This window comes from Periophthalmus magnuspinnatus, chromosome 19 (genome assembly GCF_009829125.3).
Source record: "Periophthalmus magnuspinnatus isolate fPerMag1 chromosome 19, fPerMag1.2.pri, whole genome shotgun sequence".
Taxonomy (NCBI): domain Eukaryota; kingdom Metazoa; phylum Chordata; class Actinopteri; order Gobiiformes; family Gobiidae; genus Periophthalmus; species Periophthalmus magnuspinnatus.
Genome location: NC_047144.1, coordinates 124,601 through 151,675, shown reverse-complemented (window position 1 = coordinate 151,675; position 27,075 = coordinate 124,601). Strand labels below are relative to the sequence as shown.

General features: G+C 45.5%; 1 protein-coding gene across 4 annotated transcripts in view; it reads right to left on the bottom strand.

Annotated features, from left to right (window-relative positions):
* The window catches only part of pald1a (phosphatase domain containing paladin 1a), a 290,101-nt gene that overhangs the window by 205,107 nt on the left and 57,919 nt on the right, over positions 1-27,075 (bottom strand). The window contains exons 19-20 of one of the 4 annotated variants that reach the window (XM_055229719.1): positions 10,231-10,386; positions 2,849-2,998 (exon numbers count right to left, since the gene is read on the bottom strand). In XM_055229719.1, the coding sequence (XP_055085694.1) occupies positions 2,849-2,998; positions 10,231-10,386 (306 nt within the window). Of the gene's footprint in view, positions 1-1,688; positions 2,999-10,230; positions 10,387-27,075 lie in introns of those variants that run through there. The other 3 variants (XM_033985386.2, XM_055229720.1, XM_055229721.1) reach the window with 3 other exon arrangements.

Sequence of the window (27,075 nt, the reverse complement as noted above, 5' to 3'; positions counted from 1 at the left end):
AAATGTTTGAAGAAATCTTAAATCTGAGCTGTTCTTCAGCTTCAGATGTTTGTCCATGTTCTAGTCGTTTCTTCTCATTGAGCCTCTGAAGTTGTCGTCCATGCATGTTTGAGTAATCTAGAGATCTCTCCCCGGCCCTATTCACCCATGTACGAGGCTCCGCCCACAAGCCTACATCACCCGTGTACGAGGCTCCGCCCACAAGCCTACATCACCCATGTACGATGCTCCGCCCACAAGCCTACATCACCCATGTACGAGACTCCGCCCACAAGCCTACATCACCCATGTACGAGGCGCCTCCCACAGGCCTACATCACCCATGTACGAGACTCCGCCCACAAGCCTACATCACCCATGTACGAGGCTCCGCCCACAAGCCTACATCACCCATGTACGAGGCTCCTCCCACAGGCCTACATCACCCATGTACAAGGCTCCTCCCACAAGCCTACATCATCCATGTACGAGACTCCGCCCACAAGCCTACATCACCCGTGTACGAGGCTCCGCCCACAAGCCTACATCACCCATGTACGAGGCTCCTCCCACAGGCCTACATCACCCATGTACGAGGCTCCTCCCACAGGCCTACATCACCCACGCTCCACACAACAATCCTCCATAAATAAACCTAAACATGACACAAACTGTGCACTATGACGTGACAAACCTGGTGTGATGTGCCCCTGACACAAGCAGCCACCTGTCGTAGACCAGAAAAGTTACAGAATGCGTCTTTAACTTATCTGTTTCAGTGGCTCAGTCGGTAGAGCATTTGTCCTCTGATCTGATTGGCGGCACGGTGGCTGAGTGGCTCATGTCTCACAGCAGAAGGTTTGGTTCGATCCCCGGGTCGCCCAGGCCTTTCTGTGTGGAGTTTTTCATGTTTCTCCTCGTGTCTGGATGGGTTTCCTCCGGGTACTCCGGTTTCCCCCATCAACCAAAACATGAACGCCCTTCGAGACAACTGTTGTTGTGATTTTGGGCGTTACAAAAATAAATGAATTGAATTGAAAAAATTGATCATCTGTTTGTTCAAATCCTGCTCTGGACATAAACCTCAGAGGTCAGATCCACTGAGCCACAGGTTGACGGTGTGATTCCAGCTCGCACAGATGAATGCTGCCATTGTGTCCTTGAGCAAGACACTGAACGTGTGTGCGTGAAGTTTGAACATGCCTGAACCTAAACAAATCAACGTCATGGAAACGAGTCTCCTGATTTGAATCTGGAGCAGCTAAAAACCTAAAAAAGTGTTTGTCTGTGGATTTTCACACATTTATGAACCAAAGAATCGTCTTCATCCCAAATAAAACACAGCACTTTGTGTTTTCACTTTAAGAATAAGTTACAATTTACACAAAAAAGTCTCCTGTTTGAAACGCAGATTAAAAACACTTTAGAGTTTGGGCTTTGAACGCCCAACACGAGCAGATGGAGGCGCGTGATTGGTCCATGTTTAATTACATAAACACTCAATGAGGGGCGGAGCCAGGCGTGTGATTGGTCCATGATTAATTACATAAACACTCAATGAGGGGCGGAGCCAGGCGTGTGATTGGTCCATGTTTAATTACATAAACACTCAATGAGGGGCGGAGCCAGGCGTGTGATTGGTCCATGTTTAATTACATAAACACTCAATGAGGGGCGGAGCCAGGCGTGTGATTGGTCCATGTTTAATTACATAAACACTCTGAATGAGGGGGCGGAGCCAGGCGTGTGATTGGTCCATGTTTAATTATCGTCAGGACAGGCAGAATATCACAAACTAAAAACACATTTTTTAAAAAAGCATAAAAATGTAAAAAACTATAGAAATTAAAGGTCATGTTTTTTTTTCTTTCTAAAAACACGGCACATTTTCAAGTCTGTTCTGACACGAGTCACATCTGTGTCCATCACCGTTTGAATATCTCAACAAGAAAAACACAACTAAGAAATGACAGTTTCAGTTAAAAAAGAAACATTTTAAAGGAGCTGTATCACACAAAACTGCAGCTTTAATCCATGTTATAAAACTGTGCCCTCAAAAACACACTGGAGTCGTGTTTTGTTTCATTCACACGTTTCAGTCACACTTTATTATTAGTCTGTAACATCTATAAAGCTCAAAACACTCTGTTCCACCTTGTGATGTCATCAAGTGGTAGTTTTCATGTTAACTCCTCCCACTTTTACCTTTAGTTCAGTCGAGATAAGAGACGACTCCAGGACTGAAATGATCCAGATGATTCTAGTGAAGGTGGAGTTTAAAAACACAGCGGAGCACTTCCTGTATCACCACATGATGACATCACAAGGTGGAACAGAGTGTTTTGAGTTTCTGAGACGTCCAGGAGTTTGTGTGATGTGGAGACAGATCAGAGAACAGAGGAATATGGAGCTTTACATTCAAAACCACTCAAATTAAAACAGCATAAAAAATGGACTCGTTATAAACAAATGATTCTGCCGTTTTTAAGAGAAAAATTTAAATGAAACTGTAACATTCTGCGGATCTACAGCGGAAACGATTTTTCAAAATAAAACCAAGAGAAATATTTTAAACTACACAGTCCAAAAACTACTTTTTAGAGCCAAAAAAAATAAACTAAACAGAATAAAAAACATTTCAATTCCAAACAAACAAAGAGAGAGGCAGGTTCAAGAAGAAGAAGAAGAAGAAGAAGAAGATCTCTCCCTCTCTCAATCTCTCTCCCTCTGTCTCCCTTCCTTTCTCTCCCCCTCTCTTTTTTTTCTCGCCCCCACTCGCTCCCTCCTTCTCTTTTCTTCTCTCTTTTCTCCCTCCCACTCTTCTCTCTTTCTTCTCTTTCTTCTCTCTCTTCTCTTTCTCTCCCTCTCTTCAGATGAACTGGCCTCTCACAGGAAGTGATCTCACTTCCTGTCGTTGCCATCGGTGACGGAGTCTGGCCAATGGCGAGTCCCGAGGGTTTTCAAACTCGGAAAAGCCCAAAGCGTCGAGGACGTCGTAAACTCCGGCTCTGGCTGCCACCTGTGGCAAAAACACACAAAACACACACAGTTTAATTAAAAACACACAAAACACACACAGTTTAATTAAAAACACACAAAACACACACAGTTTTATTAAAAACACACAAAACACACAGTTTAATTAAAAACACACAAAACACACACAGTTTAATTAAAAACACACAAAACACACACAGTTTTATTAAAAACACACAAAACACACACAGTTTAATTAAAAACACACAAAACACACACAGTTTAATTAAAAACACACAAAACACACACAGTTTTATTAAAAACACAAAAAACACACACAGTTTAATTAAAAACACACACAAAACGTATTAACTAAAAACACACAAAAACATACACAAAACTAGTTTATTAAAGAAAAAAAAACTAAATCAACTAAAAACACACTTTGCCGTCTCCACAGTCGCTCTGCAGAGACGCACGTTTCTTTTGTCTTAAATTGTTGTGAAAGTGATTCTCTTTATTAAAGTGATTCTCTTTATTAAAGTGATTCTCTTTATTAAAGTGATTCTCTTTATTAAAGTGATTCTCTTTATTAAAGTGATTCTCTTTATTAAAGTGATTCTCTTTATTAAAGTGATTCTCTTTATTAAAGTGATTCTCTTTATTAAAGTGATTCTCTTTATTAAAGTGATTCTCTTTATTAAAGTGATTCTCTTTATTAAAGTGATTCTCTTTATTAAAGTGATTCTCTTTATTTTCTTCCATGTTCTGGAGTCTGCTGCTTCATCCTCACAGAGGGAGCACTGGATTTGTCACGTGCACAATACTGACCTTTGAAGTGAGGTCAAAGTTCACCTTAACTTATCTAAACTTCATGTATAATGAACAAATGTTTAAGATATTGTCATTTTTAAATCTACATAAACTCAAGGGTGATAAAAAAAAATAGTAACAGAATAAAATAACATTTTAGATGCAGCTCATTAGTGAGTTGTGTTATTTTTAGAACCGTCTGCGGGCGACTCGCGTGGGGCTCGGGGGCGACTCGCGTGGGGCTCGGGGGCGACTCGCGTGGGGCTCGGGGGCGACTCGCGTGGGGCTCGGGGGCGACTCGCGTGGGGCTCGGGGGCGACTCGCGTGGGGCTCGGGGGCGACATGGCGCCCGCGGGCACAGGGTTGCTGACCCCTGCTGTATACAAATGAAAACAATCACAAAGAGCCAATCAGGAGCGAGATGCTTAACAACGAGCCGTGACAACTGTCAGTCAAACCTGATGCTAAAGCTACAAGAAACAAGCACCTGATTGGTCTGTTTTTACTGTTTATATTTGAATTTAGTTTAAGGCCATAATGTGGAAATTTATTGGCATCTCCATGACAACAAGCGCGTGTGCCAGGTCTGTGTTTCAGACTCAGGACGAGCGTTTCGAGTGTCTGGCCCCAGCTCCTCTTATGCTCCGCAGCAGGTGGAGGTGATTGTGCTGCGCGCAGGAGGAGCCAGGAGCTCCGCCCAGCTCCGGCAGGTGAGGGAGGGAAGGAGCAGGACAGGAGGTGAAACGTGGAGCGGACGGTGCGGGTCATGACACACACAGAATAAAACACGCACACACACACACACACACACACAGACTAAAACACGCACACACCAGTGTGATCCAGTTTATCTAAGAGTGGTTTTATTGTCGGGATCAGTGACATCACTCTGTTCACTCTGGCTCAGTTACATCAACAGCTGTTAGACACTGGAAACTGTGTGATTAAACGTGAACGTGGCGGGACAGCCAGAGGCCCCCAGAGGCCCCCAGAGGCCCCCAGAGGCCCCCAGGAGCCACAGACTCTGAATCATGTGTGATAGGGTTTGTTGAGTCAGGCTCATTTGACCACAGCTGAGAAATGTTCAACCGTCAAAACAAACACGTCACTACAAAACAGCTGGAAGATCAGAGATACTGGTTTAGTCCTGGTTTAGTCCTGGTTTAGTCCTGGTTTAGACCTGGTTTAGTCCTGGTTTAGTCCTGGTTTAGACCTGGTTTAGTCCTGGTTTAGTCCTGGTTTAGTCCTGGTTTAGTCCTGGTTTAGACCTGGTTTAGACCTGGTTTAGTCCTGGTTTAGACCTGGTTTAGTCCTGGTTTAGACCTGGTTTAGTCCTGGTTTAGTCCTGGTTTAGTCCTGGTTTAGTCCTGGTTTAGTCCTGGTTTAGTCCTGGTTTAGACCTGGTTTATTCCTGGTTTAGTCCTGGTTTAGACCTGGTTTAGTCCTGGTTTAGACCTGATTTAGTCCTGGTTTAGTCCTGGTTTAGTCCTGGTTTAGTCCTGGTTTAGTCCTGGTTTAGACCTGGTTTATTCCTGGTTTAGTCCTGGTTTAGACCTGGTTTAGTCCTGGTTTAGTCCATTTCTGGGATGTACTATTTGTTCCTGCAAACGTCACAGTCAACACAGAGTAAAGAGCTTTTTCTCCACATTAGTGCACAGAGACGTCGGAGCGTCTGGGTGGGGGTGGGAGGTCACTGATGGTGCGCAGAGACGTCGGAGGACACTGATGGTGCGCAGAGACGTCGGAGCGCCTGGGTGGGGGTGGGAGGTCACTGATGGCGCACACAGATGCTGCTGACTCAGGATTTCCTCACGTCTGAGCTGGAGCACAGACGAAGTGTCAGGGGCTTCGTCAGCACATCCGTCCCACAGGAGGTGCGTGGTTTTGGGGGTGGACGTGTGGAGGCGTGAGGGGGTCCCTGGAGGTCAAAACCAAAGACACTGCGCCAAAATAAAACCACAGGAATCTCCCAGGACTCCCAGGTCTGTCGTCCACACAAAAGATTTCACTCGGATTTACATCCCAGAATCAAGCACTTTGCTCAAAGGCCAGAGTCACGAGACTTTAAACCACAGATTCAACTGTGCAGAGCTTTATCCATGTTCCACAGTGTGGCTTTAAACCGGCCCTGTTCAAACTGTGCAGAGCTTTATCCAAGCTAACGGGTCACTGCTGAAGCTAACAGGTCGTGGCTGAAGCTAACAGGTCGTGGCTGAAGCTAACGGGTTGCGGCTGAAGCTAACGGGTCGCGGCTGAAGCTAACGGGTCGTGGCTGAAGCTAACAGGTCGTGGCTGAAGCTAACAGGTCGTGGCTGAAGCTAACGGGTTGCGGCTGAAGCTAACGGGTCGTGGCTGAAGCTAACGGGTCGTGGCTGAAGCTAACAGGTTGCGGCTGAAGCTAACGGGTCGTGGCTGAAGCTAACGGGTCATGGCTGAAGCTAACGGGTTGCTAACTGCTTCATGGGCAGGGGGCTTGAAGCAGTAGATGTTGTTTTGACAGTTAAAGTGGAAGTGCTCAGGTCGCGTCTACGATGATTAAGACTCACTGACGAATGCAGCAGAAAAACAACACCCTGGGTTATTTTTGTGATGAGTGACACATTCAAAACACAAGGAGGCATCTGAAGAGTGGGGTCGTCATGGAAACCAGCTGTCACTCAAAGTCAGACGAGGATATATAGTTTTTCAATTTCAAACATGGCTCAAGACTACGCTTAAAGAGGAGGTATTTACTTCTATGGGGTATTAAAGAGGAGGTATTTACTTCTGTGGGGTATTAAAGAGGAGGTATTTACTTCTGTGGGGTATTAAAGAGGAGGTATTTACTTCTGTGGGGTATTAAAGAGGAGGTATTTACTTCTGTGGGGTATTAAAGAGGAGGTATTTACTTCTGTGGGGTATTAAAGAGGAGGTATTTACTTCTGTGGGGTATTAAAGAGGAGGTATTTACTTCTGTGGGGTATTAAAGAGGAGGTATTTACTTCTATGGGGTATTAAAGAGGAGGTATTTACTTCTGTGTGGTATTAAAGAGGAGGTATTTACTTCTGTGGGGTATTAAAGAGGAGGTATTTACTTCTATGGGGTATTAAAGAGGAGGTATTTACTTCTGTGGGGTATTAAAGAGGAGGTATTTACTTCTATGGGGTATTAAAGAGGAGGTATTTACTTCTGTGGGGTATTAAAGAGGAGGTATTTACTTCTGTGGTGTATTAAAGAGGAGGTATTTACTTCTGTGGTGTATTAAAGAGGAGGTATTTACTTCTGTGGTGTATTAAAGAGGAGGTATTTACTTCTATGGGGTATTAAAGAGGAGGTATTTACTTCTGTGGGGTATTAAAGAGGAGGTATTTACTTCTGTGGTGTATTAAAGAGGAGGTATTTACTTCTATGGGGTATTAAAGAGGAGGTATTTACTTCTGTGGGGTATTAAAGAGGAGGTATTTACTTCTATGGGGTATTAAAGAGGAGGTATTTACTTCTGTGGGGTATTAAAGAGGAGGTATTTACTTCTATGGGGTATTAAAGAGGAGGTATTTACTTCTGTGGGGTATTAAAGAGGAGGTATTTACTTCTGTGGGGTACTGACTGTAACATATTTAGATCTTTCCTTTTATTGTTTTAAAAATGTTATATTCGCCCAAACACTGTATTAACATGTTTTATAAGTTTCACTTTTTTTCTGACACTCTGAGCCTCCGCTCCCTTTGCTCTCTGTGCTAAGCCCCTCCCCCTTCAGAGCACAATCACAATCAGCTGCATCGCACGAATGAAACTCCTGCACATCACACCAGGTTTGTCACGTCATAGTGCACAGTTTGTGTCATGTTTTTGTTTATTTATGGAGGATTGTCGTGTGGAGCATGGGTGGTGTCGGCTTGTGGGCGGAGCCTCGTACATGGGTGATGTAGGCTTGTGGGCGGAGCCTCGTACATGGGTGGTGTAGGCTTGTGGGCAGAGCCTCGTACATGGGTGGTGGCTGCTTGTGGGCGGAGCCTCGTACGTGGGTGATGTAGGCTTGTGGGCGGAGCCTCAAACATGGGTGATGTAGGCTTGTGGGTGGAGTCTCAAACATGGGTGATGTAGGCTTGTGGGTGGAGTCTTGTACAGGCTCGTACTGCTAACTGTAAGGAGGGTTTGAATAGGGCCCTGTAGAGATCTCTAGATTACTCAAACATGCATGGACGACACTAAAACATCTTCAGACGTGTTTTCGATGAGGGAGAGTTAAAAGATTTTTTTTATTTCTTCTCATTCCTGTGATAAGTTTAAAGTTAAAGGCCCTGTACCTGATTTCGTTTGTGTTTTTCAGATCAGCTCTCGTATAATCAGCTCTTCAGGTCAAGTCCCCTGTGTACTGTCTGCATCTAATTGTAAAGCAGTTAATTGTCCAGGAATCAGGAAGTGCACTGTTAGCATTACTGTGATGACAAATGTCCACTTTGTTAGTTGTGCAAAGTGCTTATAAACTCATCATGGTGAGTGTGATGTTCTGATGCATGAGGTCAGTGAGGTCAGGGTTTTCTCGCTCTCTTCTCTTTATGTGTCTTGAGATAAAACCTGTATATTTTTCAGTAAATCCACTGCTCGCACCGTCTGTAAAGATCTATTTTAAACGCGTTTCCATTCTTCCTTTTCAGAAGCTCAGCGTGATCGTGATGTGGAAGCTCAAGTCCATGGCGTCATCACCGGCGTCCTCTGAGTCTCACGCTCCGTCCTGCTGAGACTGAACTTCCATCATCTGTGTTTTTTTCCTCGTGAATGTGTTAATGTGATGTTTCAGTTTTCTGTACAATCATTTCATTCAAAAGGACAGGGCCTATAGAAGAACAGCCTCAGCCTATTCATTTTTGGTTAAAAACACATTTGAACACAACAAATTGTGTGAATTATTGAAAAATATTAACCAAAAAAAAACAAAAACGTTGTTGTTTCATCTTTACAGTTATATCTTTATTTCAGTTTTAGTTTTTTATTCTATTTGCTCTTTATAAAGTTTCTTCGTGTTTGTGACTCTTCGTGTTTGTGACTCTTTGTGCTCGTGGCTCTTCATACTCGTGGCTCTTCGTGCTCGTGGCTCTTCATACTCGTGGCTCTTCATACTCGTGGCTCTTCGTGCTCGTGGCTCTTCATACTCGTGGCTCTTCATACTCGTGGCTCTTCGTGCTCGTGGCTCTTCGTGCTCGTGGCTCTTCGTGCTCGTGACTCTTTGTGTTTGTGACTCTTTGTGTTCGTGACTCTTCATACTCGTGACTCTTCGTGCTCGTGGCTCTTCATACTCGTGGCTCTTCATACTCGTGACTCTTCATACTCGTGGCTCTTCGTGCTCGTGGCTCTTCGCGCTCGTGGCTCGGTTTCGTGTCATAACAGAGAATGCTAACAGCGCTAATGAGGCACTTTTAGCACAACAGTGCTAATGCTAATGAGGCACTTTTAGCACAACAGTGCTAATGCTAATGAGGCACTTTTAGCACAACAGTGCTAATGCTAATGAGGCACTTTTAGCACAACAGTGCTAATGCTAACAGAGCATTAGCATAACAGTGTTGCCTTTCACCACAGCCACATTTGACCCATGTGGACCTGAGCAACTTTGAGCAGAAATAAAATGGACGAGTTTCTGTCGAGTCATTTTAGATCAAAACTGCACCAAACAATGAACAAAATGTCAAACTGTGATTTTCCTTTGAGCATCTGTCACAAAAAAACAAAACAATATTTCAATATTACCTACAGTAAATGTCCCGGACACTTTGCTGTCATTTCTTTTAAACATTTTTATCTCTTTGTCATTTCTTTCAAACTCTCGATCGAGGTACGTGTGTGTGTGTGTATATACACACACACACATATATACACACACATACACACCCCTACATACACACACATACATACACACCCCTACATACACACACATACATACACACACACACATTTCACCATTTGTCGTTTAAATTGAAAAGCAGGACAGAACATTACTGTGGAGGTGTTGAAAAAGCTCCATCTGAATTGTCCTTGAGGTATTTACAAGCCCCATGTGTTTCTATTGTGTCCACTTCATAACCTGTGTGTGTGTGTGTGTGCGTGTGTGTGTGGGGGTGTGTTGGGGTGTGCGTGTGTGTGTGAGTATATATATGTGTGTGTATATGTGCGTGTGTGTGTGTGTACATGTGTGTGCAGGAGCTGTGATGTTTGCACAGCTGTGGCTCGATGGTAAAGTGTTTAAAGTCGATACAAACACATAATCAAACACCTGGTCCAGTTTCTCAGGAAAACGCACCGATACGATACTGGTATCAGATATCGCCAACGATATTAACATGTGTGTGGATCAGATATCGGTTCCCAGATATCGGTTCAGTTGATATGATAATAATTGATTTCTAAAATATTTTCTTCTGTCTCAAACCGACAGTGTTTTTTTCAGATTTGATTAAACAGAGAATCTCATGATGTGGACTGACCTGCTCCATCCACTGTGTGAAAGAGCGCCCCCATGAGTCCTTCTTCTCCAGGTGCAGGTAGGTGTTGAACAGAATGAGGTAAATGTATCTCTCTAAATACTGCAGACTCCGCAGCAGCAGATCCTCAGCCTCCTGCTCACTCTTTGCACTTTTGATCTGGAAGAAGAAAACAAAAAACAAAAGGTTCTCAAGATGTTTTCAAATTATGTTTTTGTGTTTTAGTTATCAACAATTTTTGAAGCCACAGTACGTAACTTTTTAGCCAAAACAGACTAAAATAATCTCCACAAACCTGACTTTTATTTGGGTCTCCTGCTTGTCTCCATGGAATGAAATAAAACATATATCTCTACGGAGAATGTTCCGAAGTTTGGCTTTAATTTTCTGTTTTTATGGAATCATGCAGGTGACGTGCCACCTCCAGAAAGTTACAGAATGTAACTTTATATTTTGTCAAAAAGTTTATAAATGCCTTGAATATTCCGCATTGTTTTTATTGTGAGCACCTCTCCACAGATCAGACCTGTAACTAGAACATGGAGATAAAACGTGTTCCATGACAACAAGCAGGTGCTTCACGAGTAAAGTTACATGGTTCAGTTTTAAATTAGTACATAAAACCTCAAATAATCCAGAATATAATCTCCATGGTAACAGAAAAATCCCTCTGACTCAGCCAGAGGGGGCCGGAAGGTCTGACCCGTTCTGACCCGTTCTGACCCGCTCTGACCCGCTCTGACCCGTCCTGACCCGTCCTGACCCGGTCTGACCCGCTCTGACCCGTCCTGACCCGGTCTGACCCGCTCTGACCCGTCCTGACCCGCTCTGACCCGTCCTGACCCGTCCTGACCCGCTCTGACCCGTCCTGACCCGGTCTGACCCGCTCTGACCCGTCCTGACCCGCTCTGACCCGCTCTGATCTGTTCTGACCCGTTCAGACCCGTTCAGACCCGCTCTGACCCGTTCTGACCCGCTCTGACCCGTTCTGACCCGCTCTGACCCGCTCTGACCCGTCCTGACCCGCTCTGACCCGCTCTGATCTGTTCTGACCCGTTCAGACCCGGTCTGACCCGCTCTGACCAGTTCTGACCCGCTCTGACCCGTTCTGACCCGTCCTGACCCGCTCTGACCCGCTCTGATCTGTTCTGACCCGTTCAGACCCGGTCTGACCCGGTCTGACCCGTTCTGACCCGCTCTGACCCGGTCTGACCCGCTTGTTCCAGTTTCACTCTTCTGTCCCTCTGGACTCTGTACATTTAAATCAATACAATCCACTCCCCCGACTGTGTCCTCCATGTGCAGCAGCTGAGCTCACGTGTCACGACGCTCAACACGGCGCTCAACACGGCGCTCAACACGGCGCTCAACACGGCACTCAACACGGCGCTCAACACGTCCAAAACAACACTCAACACTCTGCTAAACACGACGTCCAAAACAGCACTTAAACGGCGCTCAACACGGCCTTAAACATGACGGCGTTCAGCACTGCGTTCAAAACCGCACACAGCATTCAACATGTTCATTAGAATCATTTGGATCATTTCAGTCCTGGAGTTGTCTCTTATCTCGACTGAACTAAAGGTAAAAGGAGTTAACATGAAAACTAGGACCTGATGACATCACAAGGTGGAACAGAGCGTTTTGAGCTTTGGGGATGTAGAAAGACTAATAATAAAGTGTGAGTCAAACTTGTGTGAAAGAAACAAACTCCAGGTCCAGATCAGGAAGGGGCCTGGGCCTCGTCTGATGATTCTTTATTTTCTGTTCATTAAGAATCGAGTCTTTTTCCTCCTTTTTTACGACTGTAAACAGACATTATTATGAAGCACAACCACAACGTCACAGTGAGCAGACACCACGCAGACACCACGCAGACACCACGCAGACACCACGCAGACAGTGAGCAGACAGTGAGCAGACACCACGCAGACAGTGAGCAGACACCACGCAGACAGTGAGCAGACAGTGAGCAGACACCACGCAGACAGTGAGCAGACACCACGCAGACAGCGAGCAGACACCACGCAGACAGTGAGCAGACACCACGCAGACAGCGAGCAGACACCACGCAGACAGTGAGCAGACACCACGCAGACAGTGAGCAGACACCACGCAGACAGTGAGCAGACAGTGAGCAGACACCACGCAGACAGTGAGCAGACACCACGCAGACAGTGAGCAGACAGCGAGTAGAGAGCATGCAGACAGAGTGCAGACACCACGCAGGCAGTGAGCAGACACCACGCAGGCACCACACAGACACTACACGCAGACAGTGAGCAGACACCACGCAGACAGTGAGCAGACACCACGCAGGCAGTGAGCAGACACCACGCAGACAGCGAGCAGACAGCACGCAGACAACGAATAGACACCACGAATATGCCACACAGACACCACGCAGACACCACACAGACAGTGAGCAGACACCACGCAGACACCACGCAGACAAGTAGACATCACGAATACACCACACAGACACCACGCAGACACCACAGACACCACACAGACACCACGCAGACACCACGCAGACACCACAGACACCACACAGACACCACGCAGACACCACGCAGACACCACGCAGACACCACGCAGACACCACGCAGACACCACGCAGACACCACAGACACCACACAGACACCACGCAGACACCACGCAGACACCACGCAGACACCACGCAGACAGCAAGAAAAACTAAAGAAACAGTTACATCATACTTATGGAGGTGTCAAAGATGTACTGTGGTACTTTTCTATTATCGCTTAGACTAAAATGTTCCACTGTGACAAGCAACAAGGCCACGGTACAGGTCATATCTGTGGAAAGGCGACTGCACTTACAGAACCTGCGCATTTTTCTCAAGTTTATTTTGAGCACTAAAATCAATATCATAACGTTTAATGCTGTACTGTGGAAAACTCCAGGTTCCGGCTCCTGATCTGGCTCCTGATCTGGTTCTTTTGGTCTGAATGTTGAACCCGCTCACCCCTTGTGCCCTGGGATCCTGCCAGGCTCCAGACCACAGGAGCATCTGGGCCCAGATATGAGCAGCATTACATAATCCACACCTCCACTCTCTCTTCTCTCACTCTGCTCTTTCCTCTTCTCTCTGTATCTCTCTCCCACTCCGTCTTCTCTCTCCTGGTTTAATCTGTCTCTCACGTCAGTTTCCTTTCTTTCTTCTACTCCTACCCTCTCCATCTGTCTTCCTCCCTCTTTACTTATCTCTCTCTTCCTCCATCTCTCCTCACTCTCACTCATTCCCTTTCTCCTTCCCTCCTCTCTATCCTGCTTTCTCTTTCTCCTTTCCCTCTTCTCTCCAGCCTCCTCTTCCTCTCACTCCATCATCTACAGATTCTCTCTTTCTCCTCACTCTTCTTCCTCTCCAGTCTCATCTCTCCTTCCGTCTCACCCTCTTCTCTCCTTTCTTTCTCTCTCTTCCTGCTTATGCTCCTATCCCTCTTTATGTCTGTCACTCTCTCATCTGCTTTCCTTCTATCTCTTCACCCTCTCTTCACCTCCTCTCCTTTCTCCCTTTCTCCTTCCTCCTCATCCTCCCTCTCTCTCCTTCCACTCCGTCTCTCTACTTCTCCTCCTCCTCTCTCCTAATCCTCTCCTCCTCCTCTGTCTCTATCTCCTCCTCCTCTCCTCTTTTCTTTTGAGTTGGGGCTCAGTACATTTTCCCTCTCTCCCCTCCTCCTCTCCTCTCTCCTAATCCTCTCCAGCCTCAGTTCTCTCCTCCATCTCTCTCATTCCTCCTCTCCTCCTCCTCTCTCTTAATCTTCTCCTCCTCTTCCCTCAGTCCCATCAGTCCTCCTCTCCTCTCCTCTCCTCTTTCTAGTTGGGGCTCTGTACATTTTTGTCATTCCAGAGTTTGGAGGAAAAAGGAGACAAGTTTAACATCCATCTGCAGAGAGACCGGGTCAGATCTGTGGAGAGGCGCCTCTACCACAGCCAGACCAGGCAGAGTGACAGGTAAGATCTGTGGAGAGGCGCCTCTACCACAGCCAGACCAGGCCCAGTGACAGGTCAGATCTGTGGAGAGGCGCCTCTACCACACACTGAGGCCAGCAGTTATAGCGGCTATTCTGTCACCAGGGACCAAATATGGAAATCCGAGCGTGAAACTGAAGAGCCAATCAGGAGCGAGGTTGTTGAAGGCACATTTTTGTACTTTTCCATCAAACTGAGCTGAATGAAAAAACACAGGCATCGTAGGAAGCAGCAGCCCAGGTTTGTGAAGTCGTAGGCGGTGAAGCACAGAAAACATTTAGATACAAGACACCTGGGACCAAAACCTCCAACTGCTGCATTCATCTGAGAGCGGAACGAGAAAACGCCAACGATACGAACGGACACGCTGAAAAACACTGAGGAAAGAGAGAAAAACACAAGGGTCTGGTGTCAGACTGAAGGACGGAGGGAAAGGAGGAAACATATTTACTCATGTCTTTTATGAAGACGTTTGCTGTGAATGTTGTGAGGATTTTAAGACACACTCCCTGATCAGTGTCATGTGTAATGTGTGTGTAATGTGTGTGTAATGTGTGTGTAATGTGTGTGTAATGTGTGTGTAATGTGTATAAACAGAGTATAGACAGAGTATGGACAGAGTGTAGACAGAGTGTAGACAGAGTATAGACAGAGTGTAGACAGAGTGTAGACAGAGTATAGACAGAGTGTAGACAGAGTATAGACAGAGTATAGACAGAGTGTAGACAGAGTGTAGACAGAGTATAGACAGAGTATAGACAGAGTATGGGCAGAGTATCAACAGAGTATAGACAGAGTGTAGACAGAGTGTAGACAGAGTGTAGACAGAGTATAGACAGAGTATAGGTAGAGTATAGGCAGAGTATAGCCAGAGTATAGACAGAGTGTAGACAGAGTATAGACAGAGTATAGACAGAGTGTAGACAGAGTGTAGACAGAGTGTAGACAGAGTGCAGACAGAGTGTAGACAAAGTATAGACAGAGTGTAGACAGAGTGTAGACAGAGTATAGACAGAGTGTAGACAGAGTGTAGACAGAGTATAGACAGAGTGTAGACAGAGTGTAGACAGAGTGTAGACAGAGTGTAGACAGAGTATAGACAGAGTGTAGACAGAGTGTAGACAGAGTATAGACAGAGTGTAGACAGAGTATAGACAGAGTATAGACAGAGTGTAGACAGAGTATAGACAGAGTATAGACAGAGTGTAGACAGAGTATAGACAGAGTGTAGACAGAGTATAGACAGAGTATAGACAGAGTATAGACAGTGTAGACAGAGTATAGACAGAGTGTAGACAGAGTGTAGACAGAGTATAGACAGAGTGTAGACAGAGTGTAGACAGAGTATAGACAGAGTGTAGACAGAGTGTAGACAGAGTATAGACAGAGTATAGACAGAGTGTAGACAGAGTATAGACAGAGTGTAGACAGAGTGTAGACAGAGTATAGACAGTGTAGACAGAGTATAGACAGAGTGTAGACAGAGTGTAGACAGAGTATAGACAGTGTAGACAGAGTATAGACAGAGTGTAGACAGAGTGTAGACAGAGTATAGACAGAGTGTAGACAGAGTGTAGACAGAGTATAGACAGAGTGTAGACAGAGTATAGACAGAGTGTAGACAGAGTGTAGACAGAGTATAGACAGAGTGTAGACAGAGTGTAGACAGAGTATAGACAGAGTATAGACAGAGTGTAGACAGAGTATAGACAGAGTATAGACAGAGTGTAGACAGAGTATAGACAGAGTGTAGACAGAGTATAGACAGAGTATAGACAGAGTGTAGACAGAGTGTAGACAGAGTATAGACAGAGTATAGACAGAGTGTAGACAGAGTGTAGACAGAGTATAGACAGAGTGTAGACAGAGTATAGACAGAGTATAGACAGAGTGTAGACAGAGTGTAGACAGAGTATAGACAGAGTATAGACAGAGTATAGACAGAGTGTAGACAGAGTGTAGACAGAGTATAGACAGAGTATAGACAGAGTGTAGACAGAGTGTAGACAGAGTATAGACAGAGTATAGGCAGAGTGTAGACAGAGTGTAGACAGAGTATAGACAGAGTGTAGACAGAGTGTAGACAGAGTATAGACAGAGTATAGACAGAGTGTAGACAGAGTATAGACAGAGTGTAGACAGAGTATAGACAGAGTATAGACAGAGTGTAGACAGAGTGTAGACAGAGTGTAGACAGAGTGCAGACAGAGTGTAGACAAAGTATAGACAGAGTGTAGACAGAGTGTAGACAAAGTATAGACAGAGTGTAGACAGAGTGTAGACAGAGTATAGACAGAGTGTAGACAGAGTGTAGACAGAGTATAGACAGAGTGTAGACAGAGTATAGACAGAGTGTAGACAGAGTATAGACAGAGTGTAGACAGAGTGTAGACAGAGTGTAGACAGAGTATAGGCAGAGTGTAGACAGAGTGTAGACAGTATAGACAGAGTGTAGACAGAGTATAGACAGAGTATAGACAGAGTATAGACAGAGTGTAGACAGAGTATAGACAGAGTGTAGACAGAGTATAGACAGTGTAGACAGAGTGTAGACAGAGTGTAGACAGAGTGTAGACAGAGTGTAGACAGAGTATAGACAGAGTATAGACAGAGTGTAGACAGAGTGTAGACAGAGTATAGACAGAGTATAGGCAGAGTGTAGACAGAGTATAGACAGAGTGTAGACAGAGTGTAGACAGAGTATAGACAGAGTATAGACAGAGTGTAGACAGAGTGTAGACAGAGTGTAGACAGAGTATAGACAGAGTATAGACAGAGTGTAGACAGAGTGTAGACAGAGTATAGAAAGAGTATAGACAGAGTGTAGACAGAGTGTAGACAGAGTATAGAAAGAGTATAGACAGAGTGTAGACAGAGTGTAGAAAGAGTATAGACAGAGTGTAGACAGAGTGTAGACAGAGTATAGACAGAGTATAGACAGAGTGTAGACAGAGTATAGACAGAGTGTAGACAGAGTATAGACAGAGTGTAGACAGAGTATAGACAGAGTATAGACAGAGTATAGACAGGGTGTAGACAGAGTGTAAACAGAGTGTAGACAGAGTGTAGACAGAGTGTAGACAGAGTATAGACAGAGTGTAGACAGAGTATAGACAGAGTATAGACAGTGTAGACAGAGTATAGACAGAGTATAGACAGAGTGTAGACAGAGTATAGACAGTGTAGACAGAGTATAGACAGAGTGTAGACAGAGTGTAGACAGAGTATAGACAGAGTATAGACAGAGTGTAGACAGAGTATAGACAGAGTATAGACAGAGTATAGACAGAGTGTAGACAGAGTGTAGACAGAGTATAGACAGAGTATAGACAGAGTATAGACAGAGTGTAGACAGAGTGTAGACAGAGTATAGACAGAGTATAGACAGAGTGTAGACAGAGTGTAGACAGAGTATAGAAAGAGTATAGACAGAGTGTAGACAGAGTGTAGACAGAGTATAGACAGAGTATAGAAAGAGTATAGACAGAGTGTAGACAGAGTGTAGAAAGAGTATAGACAGAGTGTAGACAGAGTGTAGACAGAGTATAGACAGAGTGTAGACAGAGTATAGACAGAGTGTAGACAGAGTATAGACAGAGTGTAGACAGAGTATAGACAGAGTATAGACAGAGTATAGACAGGGTGTAGACAGAGTGTAAACAGAGTGTAGACAGAGTGTAGACAGAGTGTAGACAGAGTATAGACAGAGTGTAGACAGAGTATAGACAGAGTATAGACAGTGTAGACAGAGTATAGACAGAGTATAGACAGAGTGTAGACAGAGTATAGACAGAGTATAGACATTCAGAGCAGGTCACACATATGGACTCATTTACAGCTAAAAGGTTGTCGAGGTAACAGAGCCCCTCCCACCCACGTCCACACAAGTCCTCATTCATCCAGAACTTAAACCAAACCAGGACCCTCCCCCAAAAGAGATCAGAGCGGTCCACACAGGGTCTAAAGACCAGGTCTGTGGGTCAGAGCTTATGCAATCAGGGCCACACAAATCATGTTCTGGACCTGGATTTATGCAAATACAGTACAATTATTAGAGATTTAGGTTTTTGTTCAATTTTAAATAAAAGTAGAATCCCAGAATAAACCACAGTGATAACACCGTGACTCAAAATAAACCACAGTGATAACACCGTGACTCAAAATAAACCACAGTGATAACACCGTGACTCAAAATAAACCACAGTGATAACACCGTGACTCAAAGTGTGTGTGTCTTTGCTTTTTCAAATCCAAATATTAAAAAAATCTGGTCTGAATAAAACAAATTTACAACTGGACTAAACACGACGTCACCAGCTCTAAAAGAGAAAAAGAAAATCAGGACAAAAATACGACACATCTACGTCTAAATCAAAAGTACCAACTGTAGAAGACCCCCAGAACCACCAGAGGGAGCCACCACTGGCACACGCACCACAGTTTGAGACGCACAGTCTGAGAAAGACATGAACATTTTAACATTCAAGCTGGAGGTTCTGTCACCTGCTCGTCTCCATGGAGATTTGGCATTAAACTTGTGTATGTTTCATTGTGTGAGTTTTAAGGTTTTAAACAAAAAGTCAAACTGTGGCTTTATCTGAATGTCGCCCCACAGCTCCTCACCCCTCGGTCACCCCTCAGCCCTGCACTCTTTAGCACACTTTACAGAGTCAGAGTGATTCAGACAGCTCAGGTCTGTGACTCAGGTCATGTGACTCAGGTCATGTGACTCAGGTCATGTGACTCTGGTCTGGGTGAAAATGGTCTAAGATAAATACTGCTCACATTGGACTGGCACAGGTCTGCATGGACTAATAATAATCAGGTTTATGTCGGACTGGGTCTCGTGTAAATGGACTGGACTTTTTACATCTGTGCTAACGCTAGCACCTTCACACCATGACACTTTATTTCAGAGTTTTATTCATATCAGATCCACAGTGAGATAAACCAGAGCTTCTGCTTCGTTCAGTCGTGTTGTGTCCAGTTAAAGACCCGTCACTAAAAGTATGTGACCCCTAAAGAGCGCCTCCTGTAGGAAGAGCGCGGACATTCAAACAGACTGGATCTATTCATCCTTTTGGTTCTTCATATTCAACCTCAAAGAACTGAATCAGCCCTGGTTTAGTCCTGGTTTAGTCCTGGTTTAGTCCTGATGTAGTCCTGGTTTAGTCCTGGTTTAGTCCTGGTGTAGTCCTGGTGTAGTCCTGGTTTAGTCCTGGTTTAGTCCTGGTTCAGTCCTGATTTAGTCCTGATTTAGTCTTGGTTTAGTCTTGGTTTAGTCCTGGTGTAGTCCTGATTTAGTCCTGGTTTAGACCTGGTTTGGTCCTGGTTTGGTCCTGGTTTAGTCCTGGTTTAGTCCTGGTTTAGACCTAGTTTAGTCCTGGTTTAGTCCTGGTTTAGACCTAGCTTAGTCCTGGTTTAGTCCTGGTTTAGTCCTGGTTTAGACCTGGTTTAGTCCTGGTTTAGTCCTGGTTTAGTCCTGGTTTATACCTAGTTTAGTCCTGGTTTAGTCCTGGTTTAGACCTGGTTTAGTCCTGGTTTAGTCCTGGTTTAGTCCTGGTTTAGACCTGGTTTAGACCTGGTTTAGACCTGGTTTAGTCCTGGTGTAGTCCTCGTTTAGACCTGGTTTAGTCCTGGTTTAGACCTGGTTTAGACCTGGTTTAGTCCTGGTTTAGTCCTGGTTTAGACCTGGTTTAGACCTGGTTTAGTCCTGGTTTAGACCTGGTTTAGTCCTGGTTTAGTCCTGGTTTAGTCCTGGTTTAGTCCTGGTTTAGACCTGGTTTAGTCCTGGTTTAGTCCTGGTTTAGACCTGGTTTAGACCTGGTTTAGTCCTGGTTTAGTCCTGGTTTAGACCTGGTTTAGTCCTGGTTTAGTCCTGGTTTAGTCCTGGTTTAGACCTGGTTTAGTCCTGGTTTAGTCCTGGTTAAGTCCTGGTTTAGTCCTGGTTTAGTCCTGGTTTAGTCCTGGTTTAGACCTGGTTTAGTCCTGGTTTAGTCCTGGTTTAGACCTGGTTTAGTCCTGGTTTAGTCCTGGTTTAGTCCTGGTTTAGACCTGGTTTAGTCCTGGTTTAGTCCTGGTTTAGTCCTGGTTTAGACCTGGTTTAGTCCTGGTTTAGTCCTGGTTTAGTCCTGGTTAAGTCCTGGTTTAGTCCTGGTTTAGACCTGGTTTAGACCTGGTTTAGTCCTGGTTTAGTCCTGTTTTAGACCTGGTTTAGACCTGGTTTAGACCTGGTTTAGTCCTGGTTTAGTCCTGGTTTAGTCCTGGTTTAGACCTGGTTTAGTCCTGGTTTAGTCCTGGTTTAGACCTGGTTTAGACCTGGTTTAGTCCTGGTTTAGACCTGGTTTAGTCCTGGTTTAGTCCTGGTTAAGTCCTGGTTTAGTCCTGGTTTAGTCCTGGTTAAGTCCTGGTTTAGTCCTGGTTTAGTCCTGGTTTAGTCCTGGTTTAGACCTGGTTTAGTCCTGGTTTAGACCTGGTTTAGTCCTGGTTTAGTCCTGGTTTAGTCCTGGTTTAGTCCTGGTTTAGACCTGATTTAGTCCTGGTTTAGTCCTGGTTTAGTCCTGGTTTAGACCTGGTTTAGTCCTGGTTTAGTCCTGGTTTAGTCCTGGTTTAGTCCTGGTTTAGACCTGATTTAGTCCTGGTTTAGTCCTGGTTTAGTCCTGGTTTAGACCTGGTTTAGTCCTGGTTTAGACCTGGTTTAGTCCTGGTTTAGTCCTGGTTTAGACCTGATTTAGTCCTGGTTTAGTCCTGGTTTAGTCCTGGTTTAGTCCTGGTTTAGACCTGATTTAGTCCTGGTTTAGTCCTGGTTTAGTCCTGGTTTAGACCTGGTTTAGTCCTGGTTTAGACCTGGTTTAGTCCTGGTTTAGACCTGATTTAGTCCTGGTTTAGTCCTGGTTTAGACCTGGTTTAGTCCTGGTTTAGACCTGATTTAGTCCTGGTTTAGTCCTGGTTTAGTCCTGGTTTAGTCCTGGTTCTCTTCGTCTGACTCTGAAGATGTTCTACACATTTTTATGGATAAAATCGGTGGCGTCACGTCTTTAAAAAAGGAAAAAAGGAGGAGAGGAAATAGGAGCCAACTCAGACCTGTAGGTTAATGCCTTCTCCAGACCTCCTCTGCTCCCTCGCTTTTTCCACTGGCTCACTGATTAAACCCTATGGCTGTGACGAAGAAGAGAGGAGGAAGAGGAGGAGGAGGAAGAAGAGAGGAGGAAGAGGAGGAGGAGGAGGAAGAAGAGAGGAGGAAGAGGAGGAGGAGGAGGAAGAAGAGAGGAGGAAGAGGAGGAGGAGGAGGAAGAAGAGAGGAGGAAGAGGAGGAGGAGGAAGAAGAGAGGAGGAAGAGGAGGAGGAGGAAGAAGAGAGGAGGAAGAGGAGGAGGAGGAGGAAGAAGAGAGGAGGAAGAGGAGGAGGAGGAAGAAGAGAGGAGGAAGAGGAGGAGGAGGAAGAAGAGAGGAGGAAGAGGAGGAGGAGGAGGAGGAGATGAGGAGGAGGAAGAAGAGAGGAGGAAGAGGAGGAGGAGGAGGAAGAGGAGATGAGGAGGAGGAAGAAGAGAGGAGGAAGAGGAGATGAGGAGGAGGAAGAAGAGAGGAGGAAGAGGAGGAGGAGGAGGAAGAGGAGATGAGGAGGAGGAAGAAGAGAGGAGGAAGAGGAAGAGGAGATGAGGAGGAGGAAGAAGAGAGGAGGAAGAGGAGATGAGGAGGAGGAAGAAGAGAGGAGGAGGAGGAGGAAGAGGAGGAGGAGGAGGAGGGAGCCATGTGCAGATACAGGTCCATAGTTTAAATGCAGTGAAAAACAGTTTGTTATATGACCACACACATTTAATATAAACAAGAACAAAGACGGGACACACACACACACACACACACACACACAAGACCACAACCACGGCCAAGACCTCAACCAAGACCATGACCATGACCAAGACCACAACCTCGACCAAGACCACCACTAAGACCACGACCAAGACCATGACCAAGACCAAGACCATGACCATGACCTCGACTAAGACCACCACCAAGACCAAAGCCAAAACCACGGCCAAGACCACGTCCAAGACCACGACCAAGAACATGACCTCAACCAAGACCATGACCTCAACCAAGACCATGACCAAGACCACAACCTCGACCAAGACCACCACTAAGACCACGACCAAGACCATGACCAAGACCAAGACCATGACCATGACCTCGACTAAGACCACCACCAAGACCAAAGCCAAAACCACGGCCAAGACCACGTCCAAGACCACGACCAAGAACATGACCTCAACCAAGACCATGACCTCAACCAAGACCATGACCATGACCAAGACCACAACCTCGACCACCACTAAGACCACGACCAAGACCAAGATCACGACCAAGACCACAACCAAGACCATGACCTCAACCAAGACCACCACCAAGACCATGTCCAAGACCAAAGCCAAAACCACGGCCAAGACCACGTCCAAGAACATGACCTCGACCAAGACCATGACCTCGACCAAGACCACCACCAAGACCTCGACCAAGACCACCACCAAGACCACCACCAGGACCAAGACCAAAGCCAAAACCACGGCCAAGACCACGACCAAGAACATGACCTCAACCAAGACCACGACCTCGACCAAGACCACCACTAAGACCACGACCAAGACCAAAACCACAGCCAAGACCACGTCCAAGACCACGACCAAGACCACGGCCAAGACCACAACCAAGACCAAGGCCTCGTCCAAGACCATGACCAAGACCATGACCTCAACCAAGACCATGACCTCGACCAAGACCACCACCAAGACCACGACCAAGACTACATCCAAGACCACGACCAAGACCAAGATCACGACCAAGACATGACCTCAACCAAGACCACCACCAAGACCAAGACCACGTCCAAGACCACGACCAAGACCACGGCCAAGACCACAACCAAGACCAAGACCACGTCCAAGACCATGACCAAGACCATGACCTCAACCAAGACCATGACCTCGACCAAGACCACCACCAAGACCACGACCAAGATTACATCCAAGACCACGACCAAGACCAAGATCACGACCAAGACATGACCTCAACCAAGACCACCACCAAGACCAAGACCACGTCCAAGACCACGACCAAGACCACGGCCAAGACCACAACCAAGACCAAGACCACGTCCAAGACCATGACCAAGACCATGACCTCAACCAAGACCATGACCTCGACCAAGACCACCACCAAGACCAAGACCACGTCCAAGACCACGACCAAGACCACGGCCAAGACCACAACCAAGACCAAGACCACGTCCAAGACCACGACCAAGACCACGGCCAAGACCACAACCAAGACCAAGACCACGTCCAAGACCATGACCAAGACCATGACCTCAACCAAGACCATGACCTCGACCAAGACCACCACCAAGACCACGACCAAGATTACATCCAAGACCACGACCAAGACCAAGATCACGACCAAGACATGACCTCAACCAAGACCACCACCAAGACCAAGACCACGTCCAAGACCACGACCAAGACCAAGACCACGACCAAGACCATGACCACGACCAAGACCTCGACCAAGACCACCACCAAGACCACGACCAAGACCACGACCTCGACCAAGACCACCACCAAGACCACGTCCAAGACCACGACCAAGACCACGACCTCGACCACGACCTCGACCAAGACCACCACCAAGACCACCACCAAGACCACCACCAAGACCACGTCCAAGACCACGACCAAGACCACGACAGACAGTTTTATTAGATACAGCTTCATTTTGTGCTTTTAAGGAGAGTCTATAACCCGCTTGTCTCCATGGTTACTGAACCTGTGCCTGGAATGTTCCATAGTATGGCATTAAACGATCCGCACTTTCCCGGTCCATGTGTTGCCTCCTACCCTGTTCTCTCCTTCCTCCCACCTGCCGGAGCCGGGCTGAGCCCTGGCTCCTCCCGCGTGCACCTGCAGCTCATCAGCGCAATCAAAAAAATCAAATAAAAAAATACGCCACCTGCCGTGGATAAGAGGAGCCAGGACCATACACTCGGGGCCAGATCGTCCGCGGGTCAACGTGAATATCTAGCTTGCTCTTGCATTTTGGTATTTTTGCTCTTGTTACCTGGCTCATCGGAATTTTTATGCTGCTTTTCAGATCCTGCTCTCTGGACCGTCCCAGCTCCCGCGCTCCCGGCTCCGTTCCTGCTTCCCAGTCCTGGTACAGTCTCGTCTCGTCTCTGCGCTCCACGTTTCAGGACCCCGCTCTGCACCTGCTCCTCTCCCTGGCTCTGGTCGACCTATCTCCATTCCTGCGCCCCATGTTCCCGGATCCCGGCTCGCATCCTGCTCCCCGCTCCGGCGCCGTTCGCACCGTCTCCCCTGCACTCCCTGTCCTGCCCCTGGATGTCCGCCTACACCTTGCCCCCTGTCCCCCGCCAGCTCTACCCACATTATTGACTGTTTTTTCACAATCTGTAAATAAACACTGTAAATTTTCCTTGAGTCTTGCGTCTCTTGGTCCGATTAGCCAGCTTTACGACATAAACAAATGTGCAGCACCAGATCAAATTACAGGCCAGATCTGTGGAAAGGGGGCCTGGCTCACAGAAAAAAAATGCATGTTTTTTAATATACTTTAAGGCAATAAAACAGGCAGGTTAGACAAATGTAATGGCATGCTGTGGAACATTCAATTCAATTCATTTATTTTTGTAACGCCCAAAATCACAACAACAGTTGTCTGAAGGGCGTTCATGTTTTGGTTGATGGGGGAAACCGGAGTACCCGGAGGAAACCCATCCAGACACGAGGAGAAACATGAAAAACTCCACACAGAAAGGCCTGGTGACCCGGGGATCAACCAAACCTTCTGCTGTGAGACATGAGCCACTCAGCCACCGAGATATACACACAAAAACACAACAACACACAAAAACACAACAACACACAAAAACACAACAACACACAAAAACAAACAACACACAAAAACACAACAACACACAAAAACAAACACACAAAAACAAACAACACACAAAAACACAACAACACACAAAAACAAAACAACACACAAAAACACAACAACACACAAAAACAAAACAACACACAAAAACAAACAACACACAAAAACACAACAACACACAAAAACAAACACACAAAAACAAAACAACACACAAAAACACAACAACACACAAAAACAAAACAACACACAAAAACAAAACAACACACAAAAACAAACAACACACAAAAACACAACAACACACAAAAACAAAACAACACACAAAAACAAACAACACACAAAAACAAACAACACACAAAAACACAACAACACACAAAAACAAACACACAAAAACACAACAACACACAAAAACAAAACAACACACAAAAACACAACAACACACAAAAACAAAACAACACACAAAAACACAACAACACACAAAAACAAAACAACACACAAAAACAAAACAACACACAAAAACAAAACAACACACAAAAACACAACAACACACAAAAACAAAACAACAGGAACAATCAGACAGGCACAGCAGTAACATCTCCATGGAGACAAGCAGAATGTTCCTTTGAGTGCATATATTTTCATAAATCGAGCCAGTAGCTGCGACTCCAAACTCTACGACATCTTTAAATCTGACTTCCTCTTTGAAATGTTGATACTGCTCTCACAATAAAACTCATGTCGTTTCTGACTCTGGGGTTTGTGTCAAGTGCTTTTCTGGGACAAAATCTCTAAATCCACCGTAATAAAATAGATCTGCACTGGCTGGATTTCCCATAATCCTCGGCGATGACAGACGTCGGTGTCTGTAATTGCTTCTGAAAAACCAAACCTTTGAAATCCATTTTAAGACCACAAACGTGAAGACGGGCAGGCGGCTATTTTATCCACACACACACGTGTGTATCAGTGTATGTGTCAGTCAGACACGTGTGTATCAGTGTATGTGTCAGTCAGACACGTGTGTATCAGTGTATGTGTCAGTCTGACACGTGTGTATCAGTGTATGTGTCAGTCAGACACGTGTGTATCAGTGTATGTGTCAGTCAGACACGTGTGTATCAGTGTATGTGTCAGTCAGACACGTGTGTATCAGTGTATGTGTCAGTCAGACACGTGTGTATCAGTGTATGTGCGTCAGTGTGTGTCTTCTAACAGAAACATGTTACCATGGAAACACCCTTGTTATGAACAATAACTTAACAAACAAAGTCAACATCATTACATTTACATTTTTACAATAAATCTTGCCTAGTTCTTTACAGTTTTATAAGTTTGGTTTATAATTTCACTTCCTGGTTGGTTTACAGTTTCTTCAAATATAAATGATGTGATTATGTAAAACAGTTACAGCCTCATCCAGTTTAAATCCGAACAGCGTTTAGTTTAGTCTAGAGTTTAAATAGTAAAAGATACAACTACAAAACTGTTTAAGGAGGACTACACTGGGGAAATAACCCTGTGTAAAACCAGGATTAAAACAGGTCTAAACTAGGTCTAAACTAGGTCTAAACCAGGACTAAACCAGGACTAAACCAGGTCTAAACCAGCCTACATGTATCCACCCGTCTGTGTGAGAAAACTCTTTCATTTTACTCCCTGTTGTTTGTTATGGTTTGTAGCCGTTAGCTAAACAGCGCTAGCTCCTATAAAAGTCTATATAAAACCACAGGAGTCGGACTCATTTTTCAGTGTCACAAACACAACACACGTGTGAACTCACAGGTGAAACACACACACACACACGTGTGAACTCACGGGTGAAACACACACACACACGTGTGAACTCACGGGTGAAACACACACACACACGTGTGAACTCACGGGTGAAACACACGTGTGAACTCACACA